Source organism: Sphaeramia orbicularis, chromosome 21, assembly GCF_902148855.1.
Source record: "Sphaeramia orbicularis chromosome 21, fSphaOr1.1, whole genome shotgun sequence".
Taxonomy (NCBI): Eukaryota; Metazoa; Chordata; class Actinopteri; order Kurtiformes; family Apogonidae; genus Sphaeramia; species Sphaeramia orbicularis.
Genome location: NC_043977.1, coordinates 30,837,364 through 30,860,633, shown reverse-complemented (window position 1 = coordinate 30,860,633; position 23,270 = coordinate 30,837,364). Strand labels below are relative to the sequence as shown.

General features: G+C 36.9%; 1 protein-coding gene across 1 annotated transcript; it reads right to left on the bottom strand.

Annotated features, from left to right (window-relative positions):
- Nucleotides 1-640: 640 nt before the first annotated feature.
- tspan7 (tetraspanin 7) lies at nucleotides 641-14,346 on the bottom strand. The gene is made up of 8 exons (XM_030124662.1): nucleotides 14,191-14,346; nucleotides 7,599-7,787; nucleotides 7,224-7,298; nucleotides 7,015-7,110; nucleotides 5,662-5,817; nucleotides 5,345-5,428; nucleotides 3,494-3,579; nucleotides 641-3,385 (listed from the first exon to the last, which is right to left on the bottom strand). Exons 1-7 carry the CDS (start codon nucleotides 14,254-14,256, stop codon nucleotides 3,511-3,513), a joined length of 735 nt encoding a protein of 244 aa, XP_029980522.1. The 5' UTR covers nucleotides 14,257-14,346; the 3' UTR covers nucleotides 641-3,385; nucleotides 3,494-3,510.
- Between the last annotated feature and the right edge of the window lie 8,924 nt (nucleotides 14,347-23,270).

Below are 23,270 nucleotides of genomic sequence, written 5' to 3'. Positions count from 1 at the left end.
ACGGTGTTTCTGTGTTCACTATGGAGCCTCTGAACGTCCAAATGAGTCATATCTGATGCCATGGAAAAGCTGAGAAACTGCATTTTACCTGAAATATTTCAATATCTTCCTACATTTAGTGGTTCAAAAGTGATTGGGAGTGTTTTAGGTCTTCGAAGATTAATATGTTTTATGTATATGCATGTTAAAGGACAGAGCAGTGGAGTCACTTAGATGACTTTAACAATGTCATCTGGGTTTCTTTGTTTTTGGCTTCTCTGAGCTGCTTCCAGGCGCCCCGACATGTGGTGCTCTGTTAATTGGCACCTTTTAAAAAAAGCATGTCTATTTCTGGATCGACAAGCCCCTTGTTTTCAGTTGTCCCACACCAAATTAATAAAGAACTCAGCAGCATACCTCACATGAATTTCCCTGCCCTGCATTCACTGCTACTTCATGTCTATATTTAGAAGTACACCCTACAACACACATCTTCATCCATACCATTAAGGCTATTGTCAACATGCCTTGGAATACCTTTTCTAAAGTTATTCCGCCATGCTGTTTTAAGCCCTCCACATTGCAAACAATTTAAAATATACATACTAATGGGTGTGACTGTATATCTGCATATCTAAAGCACAATTACACCAAACAAAAGTGTTATTCTGTATATTTATTGATAATAAGACCACTGATGGTGACTTAGTCAATAGTAGACAGCATGGTACAGTTTCTTTTTGAGAGTCTGGTGACCCCATGTGTAAGCTGGATGATATTACAATTTAGTATTTACAGGACAATATCAGTTTGGGGAGCAAAAGTAAGTGTCAGGGTGTTGAAAACATACATTCACCAAATAAATTTACAGCTTCAAAAAGCATTATATTTCTAAAAGCCACAACCAAATACTGACCAAAATTGAATAAAACAAGAGCCACAAAATCATGTTCGCTTTCACACACACTCACGCACACACTTGCTCATACAAGGGATTAACAAACTTAAAAAGACAGTAGAATAAAGAAAAAAACTTGATGAATGCCAACCAAACCAGAATAAATATACAGCTAAATTGAAACAGTTACAAATTGCACATTACTCTCAACAGAACATTGGCCACAACTATTTTCCAGTGCGAGTTTCCTATAAACTATTGAACAAATACAGATTAACAGCACAATGTGCAGAATCATAACTGTGACACAACATTTATACTGATTAGTGTATTAGAATGAGAAACATTACATCATATAAATTACATATCCAATACATATCTACAGATGAAGATGATGTCATGTTGATGCACTACAGAAATTACTGTAAATACTACATGAACACTGTTAGAGTCCTGTGCATCTCTAAATGTTGACTGTGCTTCTCTCACTGTAGCCAACAGTTGATATTGTTTTCCGTTAGATTAGAACAATTTACGTCCCAAGTAATTTTTTCCTAGAGCACCACTTTTCTGACTGCTTCTGATAAGAACTTTCAACTTTAATACACTCTGCATTCTTGTGACTCATGTAACAACACCAAACAGATGTCAGGAACACATGTATCACTGCTGCACATTGTCCTGTGGGGTTAAGATGCTCTTAATTCTGACATTGCTGTATTTGGTATCTTGACTAACCAGACAGGCAGTAGAGCACTGAGTGTTTTAGTATCTGGTGATGGAAAATGACTAAACATCAAGGTATCAGTATGCTGCAAATGGTTTACTCCAATTGCTTGACAGCCTTCACTCCTTTGAACTGAAAATTCTTATTTTCCCAACAAGCATGCTCATTTTACACAATGCTGTGCATAGTGTAGACTTGAGAACTCATGTTAAGTCGTTAATTTGGATTTTTCCCCCCTCAAATTTGTTGACAGTTGTGTCACTTTCTACATGTGTGACTAATTGCATCATGAAGTATAAGTAGTTACATAGACAACCAAATATTTTTTTTGCTTTTAAAGGGACCTGTATCCAGTGTTCCTGCTTTAAAATATTCCACAGTTACTTTAAATTATCACTGAGTGTTTAGAGAAGAAGTTAAGTCAAAGATGTCATGGGCAATTACTGTCGATATGAACCAAATTTACTCACAGCTGCGGCTCGATGTGACCACTAGAGAGAGTAGCGAGTCACTCTGGTGGTCTCTGGTGGTGTTGGTAACTAATTCCACTAATGAATTGAGGATGCCAACTGGTTAAAAACAACTTTCATAGTTAAAGAAAGTGTAAATAATCATAGCATGGCTGATGTTTTCACCACTAGGCACAAGCTGCCAAATACAAAAATGAAGTTTGTTGACGACACCTCAACTGTCATCTTCTTTTAGTGTAGCGACTGCCAACACATACTGTGGTTTTACTGTGGCTGTTTCCTGTGTAAAACCAGAGCTAACAGAGGTATTAACCATACAGTCTGTGGAGGCTTAGTGTCAATTCACTGATTGTAGCCGTGGGTGTGTTGTATTTCCCCTCGTACCTTGTACTTCCCCTAGTTTAGAATATCATTTCTGCACTGAACTCCTTTAAACCTGTTGAGAACTTTTGTGCAAACTCCTGCACACAGTGTGAAGCATATTGACACCTCAACGGTAACTGAGGCTTAAATCAGGGCCTGCTAGTGTACAATGCAGCAAAGTTGTTCTATATCTGACCTTAAAGTGGAAACAAGAAAAAGTGGACCATTATTATTTAAGAGGAATTTGGAATTGGTTTTAAAACTTTATAAGCTTTTAACTAGTGAATTACAGTTTTAGCTGATCTGGCATTGAGTTAAATTAAATATTTCATACAAAAAATACCATGCCTTGTCAATAGGTAAAAATAATCTTTCCCTTTCTTTTCAACTGATAGTTTCCTTATTTCTCAAAAAGAACTTAAGATTTCATCCTCAGTACACATAATCAGTTCACAAAATATCACAACCATAGGAATATACAATGGTGAGCAATAGCAAAGTCAAATGCAAAACTAAAACTATCTATTAAAGTATTACTTTCAAGCTTTAGTCATGTCATTCTGTACAAAGATGTGCAGTGACCTTCTGTTGATGGTCAGTGGAGCATGCTGCAACCAACTGTTAAGCTAAGTTGCTCCCAATCACCTATCTGACTCCAGTGCAGCGGTTAATTCAGAAAACTGCTTACTGTAAGCTGTGCTGATCTCAGATATGTGATTAGGAGCGACTTCTACATTATGCAGCAGTGTAATGTGTAGTATAGAAAGCTTTGACGCAACAGCAGTGAGCCAAGGAATGGTGCTTTACAGTAAGATACATTAAGATATTACATTAAGATCACAGGCAGAGAGACGGAGGGAGGTAAATTCCAATTTTGACATGTGGTACTGTTGTGGGAATTTACTCTAGTTGGGTCAAGGCTCTTTGTCTTTTCTTCTCTTCATCTCCCTAAAGAAAAAAAACAAGACAAACCAAATAAAGACGAAATCAGTTTTGAATGATTAAGACAATCTGTGTATGTGTGTATGTGTGTGTGCGTTTTCGACTGTCTCTCACCTGCCACATCACATCAGCTACACCATCTCATACTGATTGGCTGTGATGATCCTGGACAGACAGCAGGCCAACAACATGCCAATGAGCTGAAAGAAAAACAGCATGGGGTTTTCTCTTATTTCATTTATAAGTCAGTGGTTCTCTCACAATCCTGTTCAACCAACATAATCTCCTGTTGTAAAATGGTAACTCCCCCTCAGCTAACACTGAGCCAGGCTTTGAAAATGATAACACGACGATAACAGAAGGGGAAGAGAATACTGACTGAAGTAGTCCTGGAAGTCAGTCAATATATACTGGTGAAAAAAGGCCAAAAAACCCCTCAAAATCTGGATTTAACTAAATTATTTGGTTTTGCATCAGATAATTACAGCAGTGATGAATATGTTCCAGATGCAACATGTTCTGTAACCCTTACTGATGCAGTAGCTTCTTGTTTCTTTAACTCTGTAAAACCTGGCCCACTAAAACTAGAAACAAAATTCGTATTTTTTAGGATTTAAATGTTTCTTAGCCCTTTTTAACATAATCCAAACAAAACTTTTACCATATGTTTTTGTTTATGATATATCTTTTGTATTGCATTCAATACATTGGGCGCTTTTGGCAACTTTTTGTTCAACAATGTTAACTTTAGATACAAAAATAACTTTTACTAGAAACATTTTGAAAATACAGAACATCACAGGAAGTTTTTTTTGCTTTTTTACATAAAAGTTTTTACAGCCTTTTTTAAAATTTCCCTTGAATAGCACTGTAATTTCAATATTTTTAAATTTTCAACCAAATAACCATATACATGTTCTTAACGTAACTTTTTGAAAATTACCAAAGACATTCCTTCAAAATGTGTGATGAATGATTTAACATTAACAGCCATGTTGAAAAGGTTAAAAAAAATTAATACATTCTTTCCACTGGCTGCAGTGGGATGATAATTCACCAGGGGGGCAGAAAACATGTATCGACTCACATACAACAAGTTTTTTAGGGAAAGCATTGATCTTGTTGATAAGACAAAGGTCTCAGAACCTGGTGTAGCAAATATGATACAAATAGTTTTATAGGGTTAACAACCATCAGTTTGATAGAAAGCATAAAGATTGGACTGTGTCTCAGTGGAAAAAGGTTATGTGGTCTGAGTCCATCTTGACCCTGTGGCCACATTAGGGTGATAAGAGAGGCAGAAGAAGTGATTACCCATCATGCCTAGTGCCTACAGTACAAGCCTGTGGGGGCAGTGTTATGATCTGGGATTGATTCAGTTTGTCAAGTGTAGGTTCAGCAATGTTAGGTGTCCATAAAATGAGGTCACCTGATGACCTGAATATAGTTTGGATTGGCCACCACAAATTACATTCTAAAACAGGACATGACATCCCTTTGTTCTAGAACAGAACATGACATAAGTACATTATAGAATGTACTTATGTCATGCTCTGTGGACCTGAAGCCCATTGAGAATCTTTGGGATGTGATGGAGAAGACTTTACACAGTGGTCTGACTCTTCCATCATCAATACAAGATCTTGGCCTAAAACTAATGCATCTATGGGTGTAAATAAATGTTGTGACATATATCGTGAATTCATGGTATGAGTAAAGCTAAATGTGGCCCAATGAGTTATTGTGTGTCACTTTTTTGGGGTGATGCAGTGCAATACTGACATAAAATGTATACTGCACCAGTATAAAAAGAATCTAAACATCAAAAAAAGTAATGGGTGTAAAAATATTTTAAAAATACCTCCTGCCAATGACCCATTACGAAACCTAGTGATGCCAAAAATATTTACCACCACACTTTTTTTAGATGTGTCATTCACAAAATTGTACTTTTTAAAGTCTTACCTGTGAGAAGGCAATCCCAAACGTCACTCCCGCAATAATAGCCATGTTGGTTTCCATGAATGAAGTGACAAGCTCATAGCATCCCTGAAACACAGGGGGCAGGTTAGTTCTCAGAAGGGACAGGGAGAGGTTATATGTACAGATTAAGGGCAAGATGGATGTTTTGGAGAGAATCTGAGTCAAATATTAGTGTATGGAGAAGGAAAATAGCACATGAGGACATGTTAGTTGTCAGTACAGCTATTTATTCACTGTGACTATTCATGTACTTGTGCAAAAGACAGGCAAGAAACAGACAAACTTTCCAGCACACTGACCTGGTGATAAACCTTGCTTGGGGCAACAGTTGCATTGTGGAGGTCCTCTGGTCTGCAGTCAGATGAGTCAAAGCAGCAGCTCTCAGGAATACCTTTGGTTGTGTAATACACGCTGGCAAACCAACTGGTGTAGTTATACACTCCACAGCAACGCAGCTAAACATGAACATACAAGTGGGCATTAGGGAAATTAAAAAATAATGCAGAGGTTATTCATTTTTTTAAACTGTCAACCAATCCAACAGGACTAAGACCGACAATTTTTAGGTTAAGATAAGATAAGATAAGATACAACTTTATTTATCCCACCATGGGGAAATTTCAGTTAGACAGGTAGAAAAACCACATGTGTGAAAATGAAAAATATAAAGAGAACTAGAAGCACTCGGAGAGCGCAGACCTCCGCCAAGGCTGATCAGTGGCCCCCCCCCCGTGGGCCCCCCCACCCCCTATCACCACCAAAATTTAATCATTTCTTCCTTATCCCATTTCCAACAAACCCTGAAAATTTCATCCAAATCTGTCCATAACTTTTTGAGTTATGTTGCACACTAATGATCAGTGGCCCCCCCTCGTGGGCCCCCCCACCCCCGATCACCACCAAAATTTAATCATTTCTTCCTCATCCCATTTCCAACAAACCCTGAAAATTTCATCCAAATCTGTCCATAACTTTTTGAGTTATGTTGCACACTAACGGACAGACAAACAAACAAACAGACAGACAAACAAACAAACAAACCCTGGCAAAAACATAACCTCCTTGGCGGAGGTAAAAATAAGAAATTTGGTATTTACATAAGTATTTATAGAAATAAAGAATTTGAATTAAAAAATAAACATTAAATATTGTTTATATATTTAAGTCTCTTCCTGACTTAACTACACTGCCACACTAAGCCGTAAGCCTGTTTATTCTTACTCGGCACAGAAACGTTGGCCTTGTATTGGTCCATTTTTTGGAAAGTAATGGGATTAGACAGCTGGACATTTTTATAGCATACACTTCTCAAACAGGAGTAAATAATGAATTTGTTAAGGAATATTTTCAGTTGCAGCTTAATACATGTTTGCACAATGTGAGACTGAGTCAAAATAAACCACAGTTCATTTTATCCAATAGTATGGCTCACTGATGTGCTTTTAATATTTTTTGGACAACACTACAGATTAGCAACGGTGCATCAGGTTTTGGCTGCAAAGGAAATGCTTGTTAGTAGATGAAAACATTACTGGTTTTGTTCTCTCTGGGGATTGGCTGACAATAAGAAAACTGCACAGTGTATAAATATGGATAATGGTTGTTGCCTACGTTATCCTTTGCATTCTTTCTCGGTGTGTTCAAACATTTACCTTGCGCTGTAAGTTGTCAACAGCGAGGCTAGCTTCATCCTCAGCATTGTAGTTCAGGACTGCATCAGTGTATGTCCTGTGAAAGGTTCCCTTTATCTGCAGCATACAAATATGCACTGAAAATCATACATGCAAACTTTCCAAGGTCAATCTATGCAAATTTGTTATTGGACTTTAAATGGTTGTTTTGTGGTGAACTGTGCACAGACCTCATGGCGAAACACAAATCCAGAGATCCCAGCCACCAACTCAGCGAGGAACACCAGGGACAGAAACATGGCATACTACAAAGAACAGAGGAAGAGGAAAGAGATTTGGATAGTTTACATTGTAACACTGTTTTATGTGTGCATCATTTGCTTACACTTGCACACACACATACACTCAAACACACACACTTGACTGCCATTAACTGAACAAAGTGCCCTGCGGCATCTACTGGATTTCTGATCCTCTCAACTGAACAGAGGTCGGCCATTATTCCTTTTATCATGTGACCTGAGGCAAATTAATCAGCATCTATAACACTCCTGTCACTCCCAGCTGTAACTGAACACCACAACCTCAAACACACAGTCCCTCACCAGCTTCAGCATCCATGGGCTTCCTCTGCAGGTGGCGAAGCATCCAAACAGACCAAAAACAATGATGACGGTCCCGGTGCCGATGAGGACATACGGAGCATTGGTGGAGTTATCAGCTATCAGAGAGATGTACGGGCCCAGCATCAACTTCCCCCATACTCCAACTGCCAGCAGGATAGCTCCTGTTATCTAGAGGGTGGGGATTGCACAGGTGAAGGTAACAGAGAGAGTGCAGGAAACAGAATGAAAGGAGGGGACAAGCCTTTATCTTTGCAATTCTGCAATATTACAATAGCTGTATTTTTTCAGCGTGGTGAGGGGGAGGAGGCGAAAGAAGATCAAGGTGGAACAAGAAAGGAGAGCAATTAGAGTAAGGAGGAGGAGACGGGAGACAGAAGACACAAATTTATCTGGAGTATGGGATAGCGATCACCTGCTCTATGAATATGGGTGCACTCACACACACAGAAAGAGAGGAAAAGAAAGGGGACAAATCAAAGAAGCTCTTTGATCCGAGGCGAGACGCTTCCTCCTGTTGCGCCTCTCTTAGCATTTCAAATGAAGGCTGGAGATAAAAGAGTGTGTTGTACGAGGCAGCTGAAACGGCGTGTGTCTCAGCTGGGTATGTCTTACTGGCATCTGAAAGCGAGCAGGGTGTGGAACGGCTGCTGATGATCTGTTGCTAGTGAGGGCCAACTTTCCACATGGACCCCTTTCCTTCCAATAAGAGGCTGTTTGCCGTACTGCTGTACAGGCCTCTGACTAGAGAGGAAGCCGTCTGCACACAGTGTCTTTGTGCAGCCTAAAACTTTTGAACCAGTCATTTTTTGTCTTTTTCTTCTTAGTCAACAATATCCTGAAGCCTACGGTATATCTCATACAAGGCTACATAAAAATGACATTGACAGAATTCAGCTCATAAACAGATTTCAGGACATAAACGCAGGCTGCCATGGTCTCTGTGACTGTAGCCCATAACTCTGTGAGTTAATGACTCTTTTAACAACATTTACACTTTGCCCTGTTGACAGGGTGTGCACAGAATAATTGGGCAAAGGTTTTATGCCTTGACAAATCACCAGCCTCTGGCCTGCCTGTCTTTGGACTGCTGTAAAGCTGGTTAAAGTACTTAAACAATGTCATATAGAGTTCTAAAGACTTAACCACTGTGGAGAAGATCATAAAAAAGAGAGATTGAGACCAGTGACTAGATTTCCATATCAGTTCAATACTGTAGCATGCAATACGTTTTAGCTCAGGGGGAGATGACAGTAAACAGACACAATGGTTTAGTTCTATTAATAGCACAAAACACAAAATATACATTTAAAACTATTGTGCTACTTTATTTAACACATACTTGTGGCTACCATTATGTAAATGGAGCCTGTAAAATTTCATTATTTCTCCTTAAAAACCACAAAGACTGGTGCAATCTTTACAAATTCACTGAAACTAACAAGCAAGAAAATAAGTAACATGTACCGTATTGAATAGCTATTTCTTGATCATTTGGGGGCAGTGAAAACAAACAGTAAACACAAACTGACATATTACGCCCATAACAATATGACACAGTAAACATACTAGCAACAAAATTCCTGCTTCCACACTAACCAGACATGAAGGAGTGTTTGCTTTCAACTAGATCCCTAACTGGGTTTATTTAAAGGCTGTGGAATATGATGATATAAACTGAATATATAAAGCTGTTCATATTATTATTATTGTTTAACATTATGTTCATGTATTTCATTGTCGCAAATCTCTTTTAACAGCAATGTATTAATCACCTGGACCACCCTTTGCTTTCTACACAACATAATAACAAGAGGGACATACACAGGTAACACCAAGATAATAAAATTGAACAGTATAATTGCAAACAGCAGAAGGACTGTGACCAGCCGAGACAAGACAATGAACTCTGACGTATGAAAAGAGCTAAATATCACATGGATGGAGTTTTTGTGCATAAAGTCTGGCACAAACCACAAAGACTCTGCATAATATACAGACTTAAAAGACCACTGAACACTTTTACCACCAACACCTAGCCCACAGATAAATCAGAATCAGAATACTTTATTAATCCCGGGGGAAGTTATTGCGTGTTACAGTTGCTCCATGCAAGTATAATTAAAGTACCAGGAAAAAAACCCACACACGCGCTAGAGATGTAACAATATGAAAATTTCATGTCATGGTTATTGTGACCAAAATTATCACAGTTATCATTATTATCGCGGCATTGTTGAAATGTGCTCAAAATGTTCAAAAAGCACAATACAAATAATTTAACCACGTTGTATGTTGAAAAAAAACAAAAAAACAAACCCAAACACCCCCCCCCCAAACTACTAAAATAACATGCACAATGTACATTCTATTGGCAGAAACATTAAAATATTAGCGTGTAAACATCAAACATAGAAATGTGCTTTAAAGATGGCACCTTATGGCCATAAGAGATATCTGCATACGGGGTGGGAATTGATAAGATTTTATCAATATCAATGCCATTGTCAATTCGGCTTACCAGTCCAATTCCTTATCAATTCTCCTATTGATTCCTGAGTGTTTTTTTGAGTGGGAAAAAAAGGAGTTGGACAGGTCATAGTGGAGCTTATTTGACCATTTTCAATATCAAATCATTCACAATGCCACATTGAGCGGAGCGCGTATGTGCATTCGGACCGAAATGAGGAGTATCACCGTGAGTTTTAAAAGTGCTGTAATCAAACACAGTTTTAATGATAAGTACAATTGAAACAGTGTGTGTGCGTGTGCGGTACAGTGGTACATTTGGGTGGTATCACTCTCTCACTGAACGTGCTCCTGTGACTGACCAACACATCATGGAGTGGGTGCGTGGAATTGTCCAGTATTGTCTTGATCTTGGACATTTACCAAAAAACAAACTATAAAAGTACAGTCTAGTGCTCATAACAAACCCCATGCTCTGATACTATAACAGGCTTTTGTTTGGTCACTTTATTAAGTACAATTGAAGTACTGGTCCTTATCTCACCTTTTCTGTACATTAACTCAAAACCCAAAAGCAATTTGGAAGTCATCAAAACTAACAGAAATTACTTTTCCTGCATGTAATTTGTTCAGTTCATCCCATTGGACATATTTCGGAAGTTATGTTTAGGTTTTTAGGCATTATTCTTCATTATCTGTTGGAGCTTTTCTAAACTTTTGTACACAAATGTGGTGACAGTAATTGATCAAAAGGATTTGACATTATATTGGCTATTTGTATTGCAAAATGTCTTTTTTTATTTTCTTACTCCCTAACCCTAACCCTCACCTAAGCCCTCTGAAAACCAAACAAAAAGTCTTTAGGCTAATATTTTAGATTTTGTTACATGGTTGCTTGAAAAACAGTATAAGCAAATTATCAAATGACCATGTTTGATCAATAAACGATGTACTGTAAGTCAAATTGCAACAAATCTTTGTGAGTAATCACATTATATGACCTATTTATCAGCGTATCCTTATCTGGATAAAGATAATTTAAAATAAAATAGAAAAATGACAGAAAGAAATGAAAAAAACATCAGTATCACCTATAAGCCAAATTGTAATTTTAAGTACTGGCCCAGAAGCAGTGTATCCCTAATAAATCACTTACTGGCAAAAATGAGCAAATGAACAGAAAAAAGATATTTGCAGTAATTTTCACAATTAATCATCTACAAAAAAAAAATTCAGAATAGCAAAAGCCCTGTGGGCAATATAAAAACATAATGCCCGACAACAGCTGTTTGCCTGAACAGAGGCAAATTCTGAGAATAATCATTAACAATGATATTTCTGAGGTTCACATTAAATTTTAGCCAATAAAACTCACAATTTAGACCTAGTTATCCATAGCAAAACAACTAATACAGTATCACTTACTTATATCTCCATTGTATAGAGACAGCAAATCAAATAATTGACAAAACAGAATGCACAATTAACATAATGTAATGTTTAGTGCAGTGGGCAGGATCTCTCCTTTTCATCTGTTGCAGTTAAAGTGAAGGACGCAGCGTTTGATTCCTCAGTAATGGCACATACTATTAACACCAATTCCAAAAGCAAGAGCAGACTGTCATTCCAGAGAACAGTCCTCTCGATGACGATGTACTCACTGTTTATGGCCTACATCAGTGACAAAATGTCTCTCCGCCTTAGAGCTGCTGTTGCATACAAATACATAATCAACTTGTCAATGCTAAGTGTTCATTTTAAAGCCAACAGGGAAATCAAGTCTAAGGAAGAGGTGGAGGAGGGGAGGAGGGGTTTATCTAGACTGTGTGTCTGTTACTGAATTCCAAACAGCTTCGGGCCCCCTTCTTCTGCTCCGTGGTGCTGAGCAGCCCCCCTACACGTTTTGTTTGAAATTCAATGCCAGGACAAGCCACCCTGGTTACAGCGCAGGGTTTAAAACAGGTCAGCCCTCTTCCCTCCTCCCATACTCTAATAAAGAAACAGAAGGTCCGATGATAAAATATGCTGGCAAGGACATGACACAGCCTCCACCACCTGCTCTGCATTTAACCATCCCGCGTTTTTAGTATGATGATACCACCATTCACTCTTTATACAGACATTATTGAACAAGCTGATGACAGTGAGGCCAGGGCCTGACATCGAGGCAGCTCCGTCACTTCACCAACTCCCTCTCTCTGCTTCACCCTCCAGGCTGAGCAGCAGCACTAGCGCTATGAGCCGCTTCTGCACTTCAGACATCTGAAACCTGATGCTGTAGATGTAAGGGAGTGCGAAGAGACCATCCAATCCTGACTAAATATAAAAGTTCATATCCCCTAACACCGACACATGGGGCACGGTGCTGGGAGTCACACAGGTCAGCTTTTCTACATGGATATACTCAGCTGAAAGGCTGGTTTCAGTTCTGTAAAGTTTGGGGGATTGTTAAGAAGCTAAGAAACTAAGAAGCAGTGATGAAGCTGGTTTCACTTCCTTCTGTTCAGGGTGAGAGAGGGTAGAGGAGAGAGAGAACTCATCATATTATAAGCAGATAAATTCCTTTAACATACTACCCACTACTTATCTGGCTGGACAACTGTCTTAATGGACAACACTGGACTACAATTTTTTTTTTTTTTTTTTTTTTTTTTTAGAAATGATGTGCCTTGGAGACTAAATGTGTTAAATCTAACACACTTTAATAAGATTAATTGGGAAACAAATGACAAAAGTGCTGGTTAACTGATGTTTTAAATGTATATGATAAAGTGTTATTACAAATACATATTGGTTTATGTACATTTATACAGTAGATACAAATCTTCTGCTAGAAAGAACTTGTAAAGTGAATGAATTGTAATGTGCAGAAGTAGATCTGGTAGCTCTAAGACAAAAATTTCTTTTAAGTAATACCCATTTGCTCATTAATTCTCAGATTTTCAATTCTGACCCAAGACTGTATCTTGGAAACTACAGCCAACAAGCCTTTTTTACTTATTTTTTAGTTTATTAATGACTCAAACCTGGGGACATTTTACTTATAGACCAGTGAAATCAGTTAGAGCTGAACCTTAACCCATGGAATATATTCACACTTTGGCGAGAACACTACTAAACTGGCACTACTTGTGACTTCTATATACAAGTTTGCATTAACTAATGTGTTGTTTCAGATCCAAAAAGAATGGTTTGCACTTTGATATGAGTGAATTCAACTGGTAATCGCAATGTAAACAAATGCACATCCAACACCAATGATAGTTAGACTCCATCACTCCTTGAATTAATCCCAAAGAAATTCATCGGATAATAACTTCCTGAATCCTGAAGACAAGAAGCAATACTTGCAATGCAAACATGTGGAGAATGAGTGCACTTTTGTAGATTTACATAAATTAAAATACAGCTTTGGGCCAACAATCATCATCAATCTCATTACTAGTACTATAAATGAGATTGGTTTTATTATAGCAGGCTCAGTATAACAAAACACCACCATAAAGGACAGACTAAAAATATATCAACACAAGTGTAGTCTCAGTTTACTGCACATTTAAGCCAATGGCAGGCATTTACTGCAGCAGGCTATTCTCTATATTGTTTATTTATTGTGTATTATCCTAATAAGCAGCTAGAAATAGGGGCGTGAGGTCTGTGGAAACGAGCCTAAATGCAGTATAGGTGGTAAAATGTGTTGTAAAGGGGCCTTATCAAAGCAAAGCAGGCCTGTATGTGTGTTGTGTTGGAACAAACACGAGTGAAATGGTTGCGGTGATGTTAACATCCATCCACCGCGCTAACAACCATGATGCTATGTGCGCTATGTACTGATACCACTAACGCCCCAGAGCCAAAAATAAAACCTATATATGAAGCTACGGAGCAGCAGGAGGCAAATGTACGACTAAAATGTAAAAGAGGTGGCGTAAACCTGACTCTGTGGATGATTTCTGCTCAAATAACGGCGTGATTTCGTCGATGATGCTGCGTCCGTCCACCCTTTTATCAGCGCGCGCAACAAAAAAAACACAGCGTTATGTAAAAAAAAAACAACAACCAAAAAATAAAAAAAATTAAACACAAATACTGAATATTTACGTACCCAAAATACGAAGGAATACACGATGAGGAGGGTTTTAAGGCAGGTGATGACCGGTTTGGTCTCCATTCTGTACCGTGCGATGTGGACCCAGTGTGATGATAACGGCAGTGGAAAAAAACGTCTCTCCCAAGTGTCGCGTTGTGACCGCGCGCTGATGCAGCCACGCAGCGTCACTGAGGAAAAGCATCCGCCACAGAGCAGGTTGCACCGTGGGCGACGGGAGGGTTTTATTTAGCAGCATATGACTGTGCATACGCCTGATACATAAGATCTACCCGATAATCTTACACTGTTTGGTGTGGGGTTATACTGGCTGGGAATGGGTTGGGTCTGTGCAGCTTTATGGTACATATAGTAGGAGCTATTTGTCGGTTTAGTTTTTTGTTTACAGTTAATTTACCTATTTTTGTTTACTAATTTAGTTTTTGTTTTTTGTTTTTTTTTGCTAATTGTTTATTTTGATTTGTTTATTTTTTGTTTGTTTAATATTTCTTGATTTTTGTTTAATATTTCTTGATTTTTTTTAATGGTTATTACTTTCATTCTTTTTTTTTTTTTTAATTTTTTTTTTTTTTTAGACTTGCTTTTATGTGATGTTTGTCCCTTTTAATTTTAATTTTAAATTTTAATTAAAAAAAAAAATTGAATCTTATCCTGTTTGATTGTTGGTTTATATTCTCATACATGATGTTTTATCTCACGCCTTTATTTTTGCATTGATTTAACAGCATCATGTTACGTTATTCCTGCCCTCTTTATTCCGATTCATTTAATTTATTCGAAGTGTCATGTTTCTGCATTGTTGTACACGTCTCTCCTATTGTGTTGCTTCTGTTTTAGTGTTTTTACTTACATCTTGTATCCTGCTGTTGTGCCCTTCACTTGTTTGTCAAAAGCACTTTGTAAACTTTGTTTTTAAAAGGTGCTATATAAATAAAGCTATTGTTATTGTTATTATTATTATTATTATTATTATTATTATTATTTGGTATTTAGCACCTTTTTGTTTTGGGTTTTCTTATTGGTTTAGACCAGGGGTGTCAAACTCATTTTAGTTCAGGGGCCACATTCAGGTAAATTAGATCTGAACTGGGCCGAACCAGTAAAATAATAACATAGTTATATATAAATAATGTCAACTCCAAACTTTTCTCTGTGTTTTAGAGCAAAAAAAGTACATTTACATTATGAAAAGGTTTACATCTGCAAAGTATCTTTTCAAAAGATGTGAATAACATGAACAAACTGAAAAAATAAGTGTAATTTTAACAATATTATCATTTCCACGTTATAACTTACAGATCACAGTGGCTCTACAAATACACAAAACATTTAGTAACAGACAGAATATTGTTAAAATAGTATTTACTTCTCTTAAGACATTTCAGGTTGTTCATATTTGTTCAGGTTATTCACATTTTTTGCAAAGTTATACTTTGTTTTAGTGTAAATACATGAAAATATTTACATTTACAAAGAGAAAAATTTAGAGTTGTCATTATTTATACGTTATTATGATAGTATTTGACTGAATCCTGCCCACTTGAGATTGAATTGTTCTGAAAGTGGAACCTGAACTAAAAGGATTGTTAATATTTTAATGTAATTTTTGCATTTCACAAATTCATCCCAAGGGCCGGACTGGACCCTTTGGCGGGCCGGATTTTGCCCCCGGGCCGCATATTTGACACCTGTGGTTTAGACCGTGGGCATTGTGTTTTGACTGTTAAACCACAAACCCATGGTGCACCTAGGGGTTATTTGAGTTATTTGAGTCTTAAGTTCAGTCACCTTTAAGTTGATTTAATTTTGATGACAAATAGCCGCTACATGGGTGGCTCACACAGGAGGTTATACTGCAAGAAAGGTACTCACTCTTTATCGGAAAAGTGACTATTTTTGGTCATTTCAAAGTCAATTTTAATTATATAGCATATTTGAAAACAACAGACGTTGACCAAAGTGCTGTGCAGATTCAAAGCAGGAATAGAAATAAAAAACCAAAACAAAACAGATAATAAAATTCACATAAGTAACATAGAATAAAATGAAGTAAAAAAATTTTTTAAAAATGCCAAAATGTTCATTTTCAGTCCGGTTTAAAAGACAAAGAATAAAAATGGGTTTTTAAATGACAAGACAGTGACAGCAACAGTTACAGTGAGGACAATGAGGCAACAATCTCAGGTCCAATGTGGTCTACAGGGTCTGTAAGGTCCACCTGTGCATGAACAGTCTGTGTTTGGTACCATGAAGTAATGGTACTAATGTAAGTAATGATGTTCAAAGGGATAATGTGTATGTTGACAGGTGTCTGGATCACCATTTGTGTTCTTGTAATGCTCTAAAAGTGAGGTTCTAATGTTCTAAAATACATGTTCCTTTCACCTTACATGTGTTTTTTTTTTTTTATTTTCTAGTCTATCTATCTATCTATCTATCTATCTATCTATCTATCTATCTATCTATCTATCTATCTATCTATCTATCTATCTATCTATCTATCTATCTATCTATCTATCTATCTATCTATCTATCTGTCTGTCTGTCTGTCTGTCTGTCTGTCTGTCTGTCTGTCTGTCCGTCCGTCCGTCCGTCCGTCCGTCCGTCCGTCCGTCCGTCCGTCCGTCCGTCCGTCCGTCCATCTATCTATCTATCTATCTATCTATCTATCTATCTATCTATCTATCTATCTATCTATCTATCTATCTATCTATCTGTCTGTCTGTCTGTCTGTCTGTCTGTCTGTCTGTCTGTCTGTCTGTCTGTCTATCTGACAGGGACAATGCAGTTAAACATTGTTACAGGCTTGCAGCTGATGTGATGCATAGAGTTTATAGCTATTGCTAATTTTCAACTCTTGTCCCTGCTGGACTTTTCTACAGTACTACAGTACACGATATATTGTAAACAAACAAACAAACAAACAAACAAACAAACAAAACAGAAAAACCAAACACTGTTCTATATAAAAACCCTATTAAATTGTCCATTATTACTGCAGTACATTTACATATAAAACATTTATTCACTCACTCACCTACATATAATACACACAATTTACAATTATGGTAAAGTAAAATAAAGTAAAATAAACTTTATTGTCCCCTGGGGGAAATTCATCTTGGGCACAGTGCTACATTGCTTCACAGACAAGATAAAAAACATCATCACATGGACACATTATAACAAAGACAGTTAGTCTGTCATATAAAACAGACATGGACAACACGTGACAATCACAACACAGAACATATAAAGTGGTTTAAAACAAACAAACAGAAGCAAAGTAGCACGAGCCCGGGTCGCTACAGAGCAGCGCCAACAACCACACTTTTGGTACACTTTCGTTTTTTCTTTAGCCATGATTTAGTTCTGATGGTGAACATTTTAAACTCAGGAGTGGATTTTATTTCAAGTGGCAGTGAGTTCCAGAGTTCAAAGCTCTTACAGGAGAAAACTGACTGTCCTAATATTGTTCTGCAGAATGGGATTTTGCAGTTTTGGTTTGAGGAGCTTCTGGTAGCTCTACTGCTGTTTTGTCTCTCAATAAATCAGTAGAGTGGCTCAGGTGCTAAGTTGTTTATACACTTCAAAATTAACTTGAGAAAACATACGTCACTAAAGCTTTCAGAGCTTAGTAGATTATATTTTTCAGAATGTGGCAAGAATGATGCTGGATTGTTTTTTTTTAATCCATCATTTCTAGGGCTTGATTACATATAATAATCAAGCTTGGGGCTTGATTATACCTCTTGGATATTTTATTTATTTTTTGCCACTTATGGGCAAGGAACCAAATATGGTGACTTTATTGAACTTAATTTTCTACATGACAATACAAATTTTTGAAAAATTTCCCAAAAGTCTTGTTATATCCTCCAATAACACACTACAGTTGAAATTTTGAATTTCAGAGTATTTCTATGAGTGAACTATAAAGGGTTAAGAAAGTTTTTAAAAAGCCTGGTTTCTGGAAAAATAACCTTATCAAGCATGCTTTGCATTAGAAATTTTATATTCATTTATTAATATTGCACAGATCACACATGGATCAGTGTTAAGTTAAAGCCCACACTGCAAGAAAGAAATGATAAGGAATTAAAGTCTTGTTTCTAGAAAATTACTTTTTCAAACATGTTTTTCAGTAGAAAACTCATATTAGCCTGGTCTTACTAAAATAGTTCAGCTTAATACTGCTCAGATCACACAGGGATCAGTAGCATACACTAGAGGAAAGGCATTTAAGACATTAAAAAGCCTTGTTTCAGGAAAAATAACCTTGTCAAGCATGTTTAGTATTAGAAAACTAACAAATTTAGTAATAAACTCGCTAATACTGCACAGATCACCCATGGATCAGTGTTATGTTAAAGCCCATACTGCAAGAAATTAAACAGCAGTGTTTTAGGAAACATAACTCCATCAAAGATGTTTTGCATTGGAATAATAATGTCAACCATGCCTTACTGATACTGCACAGATTGTTTATGGATCTGTACTGCAAGAAAGGTATTTAAGTAAAAAAAACTGTTTTTGTTAGGAAAAAAAAACAAACTTTGTCAAGCATGTTTTGCATTAGAAAACTAATGTCAGCTTTTTCTTAAGATATTCCCTAAAATATTCCAGCTTTACACTGCATAGGTTGTATTTAGTTAAAGCCTACTTTGCAAGAAAGGAAATTTTAAAGCATAAAAACCCTTACCTCTATAAAAACATCCATGTCAAGCATGCTTTGCATTAGAAAACTAATATCAACTTTGTCTAATACGGCACAGATCACCTATTATTCAGTACTGAGTTAAAGGTCACACTGCAAGAAAGGAAATTTGAGTAAAAAGCCTTGTTTCTGGAAAAATAACCTTGTCAAGTATGTTCAACATTAGAATAATAACATCACCTTTTTCTTACTAAGATATTAGAGTGAATATTGTGTGACACTGTCTCATCTATAAATGTATTTTAGGTCTGTCTTCAAATCTGCATCTGTTAAAAATACACAGGTAGTTACAGTCTTCAGTCTCATGATTTATTTCTTCTGTTTGTTCCAAAGGATCCGAAATTAACTGTGAAAATAAGTACGTCTGGTTGCTACCCTGTAACCTTTTTAATTATGTTGCGTCTTATCTTAGCTAAGACACTGTGGTAAGAAAAAAACTTTTAATCTTAATGAGTCTTTCCTGGTTAAATTAAATAAATACATTCCACCAGCAAATTCAAATGGTTTACATAACAACCTTGCATATCATTACCAATTGCACAGCTTTTATTTTTAAGAATATTGAGTCTATATCCCCACCAATGTCTTGTAATTGCAATTGGTTCAAAAGTGGGCCTTTTTTTTCTATTATTAAGTCTATTAAGGGCTTTCCGTTGCTACAGTTTTATTCTAGTTTTCAGACATCTAAGAAACCCATTGGCAGGTTTTTAATTTAATGACCTACCAGACAATTTGGTCATATTTCAAAATATTTGGTAATGCTCAGTTGAGCTGTTTAAACATAAAGTTGAATAGAAAGCAAAATTAGGCAGATATCATGTAAAACTGCATGAACAACAAATACATTAACCTTCTTTTTTTTGTTCTGTTCCCTGACATATTTATCATACAGTAAATCTGACAATAGTTGACAGTGAATTTTAACTTCAGGCAGTTTTATTCGTACCTGATGTAGCTGAAACCAACCATATTGACAATTAAAGTATCACTACAGAAGTCGCAGTAAAAAGTTTCTGATCCTAAATGAAAATACTCAAGTACCTCAAAACTGTACTTAGGTATAGTACTTGAGTAAATTTATTAAGTTACATTAAGCCTCTCAGTAATGCTGTTCTTTAATAATTTAAAGATACAATATAATCACAACTGAAATAAACTTTTATGCATGTAAAAAATAGGAATGAAAGCAAAAAGTGAAATATCACATGCAACCGTAACACCTTAACCATATCCTGAATACACAACATATAATCAGAACAACAATCTCTTCCTGTATCATTTATTTTGCAAATAAAACATGGATTGTTATTTCCCATGAGCACATTCACCAGTAGACAGTACACCAGGAAACATAATGTACAAGGATGCATGAATGTATGTGCAGTTTTAGGGAATATTGATTCTAATGTAAAAGAATTATAAAACACAATATTTTTTTACATAACAAAATGCTTTATTCAGATGAACCATATAAGACTGCGATATTGAACTACAAATGCATTAAATTACTGGGAAAACACATTTCAGAAGCAGATTTCAGTGTAAAACAGAACAGTACAAATAAAACACAGTGCAGTTGTTTTCACTGTAGGGAAACAAAGAGCAATTAATCAATTACTTGTCAATAACTGAATTAATTGACAACTGTTTTAGATCAACAATCAGTTTGAGCCATTTATTTAAGAAATATAAGTGGAAAAACTCCCAGATTACATCTTCTTAAAAAAGAATATTTCTTTCATTCTACTGAAAATCTTTGGGTTTGGACCAAACAAGACACTTGAGGAAATTATTTTAGGCTTTGAGCAACACTTTTCTACCATTTTCTGATATTTTATAGAACAATTACTTTTGATTGATTGAAAACAATAATTTCTACACTGAAAATAATCATCAGTTGCTGCCAAACTTGACAATAAAGCCACCAATGATAAAATCCCTTTAAGATATAAAGGCCAAACAGTCAAAAGGGCTGTGTGCCTTCAAGTAAGGAATTAGCTTTGTTTATTTTATGCTTTACCTGATAACCTACACACATATGAATACATTTTAAGTGTCAAATCATCATCTGTCTGACTAGGGGGGGCAATGATGTGTAAATATACAACAGTGCAATAGGAGGGGAAACAGCGATGCAAGATAAGACGGTGCATCTCGCAAACCACTGACAATAACATTCATAAAGGGAGATACACTCTGTCTACACTCTGCATCACCATGTACATATCAAGGCACAGTCAGTACACAAGGTCAGAATGATACAACAACATCCTGATGTATATATGATGTTACCTCAAACATTTCCAAATGCACACAGACAAATCTGAACATCTTTTTGCAGAGTCACCTTTGAATGTTGCTTTTATAACAGATCTATACAGGTAGAGTACAGAGGAGTACAGTCATTGTCTTATTCTTTGCTAAACAAAATTGTAGGGTGTGGGGGTGTGGTAGAGTGGGTCATCCAATAACCGAAGGGTTGGCAGTTCGAATCCCGCTCTGCCCTAGTCATGTGCTGTTGTGTCCTTGAGCAAGACACTTCACCCTCCTTGCCTCCAGTGCTGCTACTCACACTGGTGTATGAATGTATATGAATGTTCGGTGGTGGTCGGAGGGGCCGTAGGCGCGAATTGGCAGCCACAATTTTAGCCACACTAAAATTGTAGTTTACCACCACCAGAGGGAGAATGTGAGAGTGAATGAATAATGGATCCACTGTACGCGCTTTGAGTATTCATTCATAGAAAAGCGCTATGTAAATCTAATCCATTATTATTATTATTATTATTATTATTATTATTATTGTGTGCTCTCAATTTACCGGTCAATCTACATTCCTACCCTCACCTATGGTCATGAGCTTTGGGTCATGACCGAAAGGACAAGATCCTGGATACAAGCGATCGAAATGAGTTTCCTCTGCAGGGTGGCTGGGCGCACCCTTAGGGATAGGGTGAGGAGCTCAGCCACCAGGGAGGAACTCAGAGTAGAGCCGCTGCTCCTCCACATCGAGAGGGGCCAGCTGAGTTGGCTTGGGCATCTGTTTCGGATGCCTCCTGGACGCCTCCCTGGGGAGGTGTTCCGGGCATGTCCCACCGGGAGGAGACCTTGGGGAAGACCTAGGACACGTTGGAGAGACTATGTCTCTCGGCTGGCCTGGGAACGCCTCGGGGTCCCCCCGGAAGAGCTGGAGGAGGTGTCTGGGGAGAGGGAAGTCTGGGCATCCCTTCTTAGACTGTTGCCCCCGCGACCCGGCCCCGGATAAGCGGTGGATAATGGATGGATGGATGGATTATTGTGTGCTGTCACTTACATTAAATTTACCACAAGCGTAACTGAAAAAGGTCATGATGAATATGTGCTAAAATGCAGTTCACAGCAAAAAAAAAAAAACAAAAAACAAACACTGATCTGAACTGATGTTGAGCCATTTTTATACCGTAAAGGTCATGTAAAACCTGTCAAGGAATGATGGTCATATCAAAATAATCATTCAATAGCTTGACCAAAAAAAAAAAAAAAAAAAAAACAGGGATTTTTCTAGAGCTTTTAACCATACCAGTCTTCACTACACACAATTTGCTCAGTTGTCATGAATATTGTATTTTTATTTTATTCAGGCCTTATTCATGTTGGTTTACTGCAGCGTTTAGGAGGGCTTGTTCTAAATAAAAGAAGTAACTTTACTGTCATAGTTGTAAGATAATTGCGCATTGCCTAATGTTATTTGAAAAATATTGGCTCAGGGAGCGGTCTTGTTGAGTTTATATGTATTGTTCAAGCAAAAATATAAGTTATTTTTCATTTCCACAACAAATTATTCTAGGAAAAGCATAAAGTATTGTTACGATATTGATGTTTCTTTCAATAAAAGTTATAATTGCACCACAGTTAGAATGTTGTTGGGGTTGAGGGGGGCCTGGAGATTTTTAATCCTCCAAAGGTGGGCCCCACAGAAAAAGACTGAGAACCACTGGTTTACAGTTAGACTGTGAGCTTCTATTTCTACAAATTTGTCATTATTACAACTGAGCAAACTTAGACTTGTTATATAGTTGAAAACTAGAGAGTGAACCCCTATTGGAATTGTGCAGAACTTATACCTTCAAAGTCATGTATAAACAGTCACACTTTACATTTGATGAACCTGAGTTTCGTAGAATAATTGAGTTAAAATGATATGTTAGTTTGGGTACTGAATGAATATATTCTAAATATCACTGGGAATGTGCACTGAAGGAACCTTTTAGCTTTGATTTGCCTTTGCACACTGACATTGATAATCTATGCGAAAAGGCAAAAAAAAAAAAAAAAAAAAAAAAAAAAAAAAAAATACAGAACTAGTCAAAAAAACACAGAA